Source organism: Aphelocoma coerulescens, chromosome 13 (assembly GCF_041296385.1).
Source record: "Aphelocoma coerulescens isolate FSJ_1873_10779 chromosome 13, UR_Acoe_1.0, whole genome shotgun sequence".
Taxonomy (NCBI): domain Eukaryota; kingdom Metazoa; phylum Chordata; class Aves; order Passeriformes; family Corvidae; genus Aphelocoma; species Aphelocoma coerulescens.
Genome location: NC_091027.1, coordinates 11875752 through 11881765, shown reverse-complemented (window position 1 = coordinate 11881765; position 6014 = coordinate 11875752). Strand labels below are relative to the sequence as shown.

At 52.3% G+C, this 6014-nt stretch overlaps 1 protein-coding gene across 3 annotated transcripts; it reads left to right on the top strand.

The window, feature by feature from the left end:
- The first annotated feature begins 1118 nt into the window (after positions 1-1118).
- Positions 1119-5568, top strand: LOC138118209 (uncharacterized). 3 transcript variants are annotated; one of them, XM_069029068.1, is made up of 2 exons: positions 1119-1763; positions 3225-5568. In XM_069029068.1, the coding sequence occupies exon 2, from the start codon at positions 3569-3571 to the stop codon at positions 4592-4594; it is 1026 nt and encodes a 341-aa protein (XP_068885169.1). In that variant the 5' UTR covers positions 1119-1763; positions 3225-3568; the 3' UTR covers positions 4595-5568. The 3 variants fall into 3 exon arrangements, with proteins under 3 accessions (XP_068885169.1, XP_068885168.1, XP_068885167.1); XM_069029067.1 differs by having other exon boundaries at positions 2872-5568; XM_069029066.1 differs by having other exon boundaries at positions 2835-5568.
- Positions 5569-6014: the final 446 nt, after the last annotated feature.

The window sequence follows — 6014 nt, the reverse complement described above, 5'->3', positions numbered from 1 at the left end:
GCCATCCTCCAGCTTTTGATACTGTATTTGCTTAGCAAAAAGAGCACTCCAGGTGTTACTTGACTTCAGATTTTGTTACAAGATTTTTTTATCATCCTGTTGCTAATTTGGATGTATTGGCCAGATTCCAATGCAAGTAATTACATTCTGTCTGTCTAATTTTCCCTGCCACTCCCATTGCAGATATTATCTGTCACTACTTGCAAGAGTGGTGTGGATGCTAAAGAGCAGGAGCAGAGGATTTTCCAGCTGCTGAAGCATTTTGTGAAGTTTTCTTTTCTCATGCTTTAGCTGAGAAACTGTTTGCTATTTTGTAAACTACTTTGCAGGTGCAGGCTGTTGTGGAAATACTGTGGATATTGTTTGGGTTCACTGGGAAAAATATTTTGGAAATGGGTGCTATGCTGCTCAGCCAATCCCTCAGGGAGGCGGATGGTCAAGCATCCAATGGTTTTATGCCACCCTTGCGAACAAAGCTATGGAAGCTGAATAATATAATTAAACATAGCCATTTCTGGCCTTTGAACCCAATCCTGGACCTGAGTCGTTTCTTGCTGTCCCTGGGGACAACAGCGACATCTGGTGACCCCGCATCGCGTACTACAACCGCAACTGGACTTACAAGGTCTGGTGACCCAACGGGTACTGCAACCGTGGCCGGACTTGGAGGGAACGCATCTCCCCCCTGCCCCGGGCTGCTGGGACGGGACCCTCAGCTGAAAAGGATGGGACATAAAGCCTCAAAAGGAAACACAGTATTTTCTGCCTCCGTGCCACAGCTACCTATTTCGAGTGCTGTACTGGCATCTCCCGTTCCCATGGCCCCGCCTTTGCCACAATCGGATGAGGCGGGGGGTATTGTGGCGGCTTCTGTCCCGGTGCCTGCCGCTTTGCGGCTGGATCTGGCGCCGGCCGCTGCACCACAGCCTGCTGCTTTGCAGACGGCCACAGCGCCAGCTGTCGCTCTGTGGACGGATCCGGTGCCGGCTGCCGCTCCGCGGGCGGCCCCGGCGCCGGTGGCTCAGCAGCCGACCCCGGTACCGTGGCCTGCCGCTCAGCAACCAGCTACGATGGCGCCGCAGGGTCCGTCCATGCCTCTCCCGGGAGTGGGTGGGATGCCATGGTCTCCTGCAGGCATGCTTCCAGTGCCTCTCGGTCCCTCACCGGGACCCGTAGCGCTTGGTTCTCATACGCATGCTCCTACAGCCGGGCTGTTCCCAGCGCAGCCGCAGGTCTTACAGTCATCGGTAATGGACGCTTTAATGAAGCAGCTTCTGGTCGTTTTGCGTAAAGCAGTGCAGCAGTTTGCAGCGCTCCCAGAGCTGGTGCGACAGGCTGTTGTTGCTGGACCTGCGCCGGGATCGGTGCAGCCGGCCCCGGCCGGGGCACCGAGCATAGCGCCGGTGCCTGCGCAGATGACAGCGCCTGCAGGGACAGCCGTGCTACCCTAAGCAGCAACATCCCAAGCTGCACGGCCGCCAGCGAGTACATCGCTGCCCTCTGCGCCACCGCCTATGTCTCCGCCCGCTCCAGCCCCCGGCGCCTGCGTCCTGTCAGCCTCCCGGGAGATCGGACACACCTCCGTCTGACGATGCGAGCAGTGTTGCTACGGAAACGCTTACTTCGCTACGGGAGGCTGTGAAGGCACTCAGGCGCCAGCAATTCGGAACTCGGCCAGCTCGCAACCGCCCTCGGACCCTTCCAGAATGCACGGTGATTGTTCGCCCAAAATATTCAAAACAGTCCTGGGAGGAGGTTAAAAGGTGGGCATTGGAAGCTGGGGATTGGGATTTACTAGAAAGGGTTGGGATGCCTGAAGAGAAAAGGGGACCTGAACAGGTTGCTACCTTACCTCAGAATCAGGCAGGTCAAAGTGATTTAACGAGGGACCAAGCTGATAGTGATACAGAGGGTAAACTCCAGGCTTTTCCTGTACAAAAGGATCTTCCTAATTCAGGCCAGTCTGACAAGCATGGAATCTTTGCCTGCAAGGTGGTACAGGATCTGCAAACTAAGGTTGCTCAGTATGGATTGGGTTCTCCTGAGGTCACGCAGATTATTAGAGTACTGAATAGTGATCTGCTTTCTCCATTTGATATTAAGCATTTAGGTCAGGTGCTATTTCAACCTGTACAATATCAAGTTTTTGAAGCCAACTGGAGAAGAATGGCTGAGAAGGCTGCAGCTGAGAATATGCAGTTGCCTCAAACTGATCCCAGATGTAGAGTTCCTGCAGATGCTCTCATGGGACTCAATAACTATGGGGACCCTGATGCCCAAGCTGCCTGGCATCCTCAGATCCTTGAACAGGCTCAGAGGATTGGTATGAGAGCCTCATTAAAGGGCATAGGCATGGCTGCTCCTAAAACACGATATGTGAAAATATCTCAGGGGCCAAAAGAGCACTTTTTGTCTTTTGTGGAAAAGATTGTTGTGGCCCTTGAGAAGCAAGTTGAAGATGAGGCCGTGAGGCAGCTGTTGTGCAGACAGCTAGCAAGAGATAATGCTAATGATGAGTGCAGAAGGATTATTGATGCCTTGCCAGGGGAACACACACTTACACAGAATGTTGAAGCCTGTGCTAAGGTGGGATCTGTGGAGCATAGGTCTGCTCTGGCTGCAGTTCTAAGACCTCTTTAGTTAAATTTTGGTGGACAAAAAAGTCCTAAGGTTGACAGCACACAGAAACAGCTTAAACAAAAGAGGAAAAACAAGGAGAACAGGCAAGTTGTTCAATCCAAAAGATGTGGTAGGCCAGATCATTTTTCAGACTACTGCCGGTCTATCTATCATGCCAATGGTTGACCTCTGATACGTTTGGGGAACTTGAACAGGAACACAAAGGGGAGTCAAATATTTCCTCTGGGACAGGCCTACTCAGCCAACTTAGAGTCGGGACCCAGGGATCGGCCAGCGTGGATGTGCACGCCGTAGCAACAGTCGTCTCAGACTCCAGTCATGTTTAAAAGGTTCCCTTTTGTGAGTATTCATTCCTATCTGAATCCAAGAAAGTTGTTTCCTCCTAGTCATTGAGATCTTTCAGGATCTCTCCTGTGAGTATGCATCCGTATCTGAATCTGAGAAAGTTGTTTCTTTGTAGTCACTGAGATCTTTCAGGATCTCTCCTCTGTGTGACTCTGCTGGTGTATGAGGAGAGTGGAGCTGGTCTGATATTTTCCCACATTCGGGACACTCATGACCTCTCTCAATGTTTTCTTCTTTAGCTGCAGATACATGTGGATACAAAAATGCTGTTAGCAAGAATTTCTCTTGCTTTTTTCTAAGTCCGTGGGATACTTTTCTCTCTCACAGAAGATATTCGCAGAGTTTATAAACCATGGACATCTGCGACCTTGGAGAATTTTGTTTATAGTACAGTAGAAAAATATTTTGACAATGGATGTTTTAGGATTTTAGCCAGTCACCCCCAAGGGGTGGCTGATCCTTTGTCCAATTAGACTATGAAGAAAAAAGTCTCTAGAAGAGTTTGTAAAAGAATTAAATAAATCAGTCTTGCTGCACAATTCCTGCCTGCTGGATTCTCTCCTCCTCTGTACGGCTGCGGGATATGGTAATATTTACTGCGATAATATTTGGTGCACACCGATGTGATCTGCACGCTGTGAAGTGTCCTGCACACTGTGAGCCAAGCCGAATTTCTCTAGAGGTACGCTGTTCCTTCCCCTCCCCCCCGCCCAGGACCAGGATGTCCGATGGGACTGAGAAAATGGAGAAGAGCAGCTTACAAACCGACTCTGTGGTAACGGTTTGGAAAGGTGTTTTCAGTATAATGCACACCTCTGTTCCTGAAAACTCACTTTGTGAGTTATTAGACTGGGCTGCCTTGCATGGCATTTCCCCGGACAGAGACACTGCCCTGGACTTTGGGCTGTGGCAGGAACTAGGCTGTCCCATACGGCATGAGCTGCCATCTGGGGACCCGGCAGTGTTAGAATTATTCCGAACTTGGCGTTTGTTATTTATTCTGCTGACAGACCTTGACTGTGGCAGCAGAGCTGGCTCTCCTGTCTCAGTGGCGAGTGAAGGAGAGATATCCGAAGGGGACCCCACTAACCGGGCTCCAGAGGCGTGTGGTGGTGGATCTAAAAAAACCTCTCCAGTTCCACGGGCGGAGCCTGCCCCGGTGCCTGCACCAGGTCACACTGCACAGTCGCAAGGCTCTGCGGCCCCCAAGGACCCCGTGCCGGCAGAGGCGGGGGTGTCAGGGCAGCGGGAGGGCGCGCAGCCCACCTTGCCACTCGGCTCGGCAGCAGCCACAGCTTTTTCTGGCACCGCGGTACAGCGGTCTCATGTCCTGGACCTCCGTGGCAGCTCCCAGCCGGTTTGCACATGTGCCTGCCATGCCAAGGATGCCCAGATGGACGCCGCTGGCTGGTGTGGCGCTGGACACCACTGTGGAAAAGCAGAAGCAAGCAATCGACCGTCTAATACAGCATCTGCCTTTGCTGCCAGAGCTGCCAAACATATCACTGTAGCTATCAGAACTGCTCAGCTTGCAAAAGCAGTTGTTGCAGCCGTGCAGGGCCCGTGCCGCCCACACCTGCGCCGTCCACGCCGCCCACGCCCCCTGTGACAGAAGCGGTGAACCAGGAAGTGGCACAGCAAGCGGCTCCAAACACGGAACCCGCGGCGGTGGCCACGGCCGCGGTGTTAGCAACCGGTGCAGCGCCAGCGCTCAAGCTGCCAGTGAAGCTGAGACCAGCGACAGAAGCGGTGGATGTGGTGGATGCGCCCCAGCCGGCGGTGGCTCCAGGCGCAGCTGCAGCACAAGAGACAGGCGCAGCGCCGGGCGTGGCTGCAGCCCCGGAGACAGCCACAGCAGTTTCAGCACCAGTTCGGTCGAAACTGGCCGAGATGGCATCCCAAAAACAGGCAGCAGTTCAAACTACAGCGCAGCCGACGGTAGTCTGTGCTGCCTGTTTGGCCTCTGGTCAATGCGTTCCTCCCCACCCACCTCTGTTCGTTCACAGCACCTCAGAGTTGCCTTTACTCGATGACTGATCGTCGGGCAGTGAGACAGAGGAGGCTTTGGCCCCGGGGCGTAAAGCTGCCGTAGCCGGGCAGCGAAAGAAAAGTCTGCTCTGGTCTCGCCCCTGGACCCTTCAGGACTGCACGGTGACAGTGCATCCGACCCACTACAATTGTTTCTTAGAATCAGTTAAGATGCGAGTTTTGGAGGAGGGAGATTGGAACTTATTGGGAACACTTGGGATGCCAAATAGATTTGAGGATTCTGGGGGTAATCGGGAAGGTGTAACATCCACAGGCTGTGCCAGAAGTTCAGGACATAGTGACTCTCCGAAAGGGGAGATCCAAGCTTTCCCAGTGTATAAGGCTCTCCCAAATTCAGGCGAGCATGATAAGCATGAGGTGATTGCTTGGAAGGTTGCACAGGATCTGCAATCCAAGGTGGCACAATATGGACTAGGTTCTGCTGAGGTTATGCAGATAATAAGGGTGATAAATACAGATTTGCTTTCTCCATTTGATATCAGACACTTAGGTCAAATTCTATTTCAACCTGTACAATTTACAGTTTTTGAGAAAACCTGGAGAAAGCTGGCCAACAAGGCTGCATTAGGGAATATGCAGCTCCCTGCTGCTGATCCTAGACAGACAGCAGGAATGGATGCTTTGATGGGGACTGGTCCCTTCTCTGATCCCAGTCTACAGGATACCTTGTCCTCTAGCGTCCTGCAGCAAGCTCAGCAGGTCGGCATGGCTGCCCTGTTGAAAACCATGGAGTTGTCTGCTCCTAGAAAGCGGTATACTGAAATAGTTCAAGGGAGATCAGAGTCATACCTCTCTTTTGTCTAAAAAGTTGCTGCTTCTCTCGAGAAGCAGGTTGACGATGACGGGTTAAAGCTCTTGTTGTTAAGGCAGTTAGTGAGAGATAATGCAAACGAGGAGTGCAGAAAAATCATAGATGCCTTGCCAGGAGAACCTGAGGTAAGAGACATGGTCGAGGCCTGCGCTAAGGTGGGATCTGGGAA

Excerpts from the sequence above, each read along its gene's own strand:
- LOC138118209 (XM_069029068.1), top strand. The coding sequence starts at position 3,569 with ATGGTAATATTTACTGCGATAATATTTGGTGCACACCGATGTGATCTG.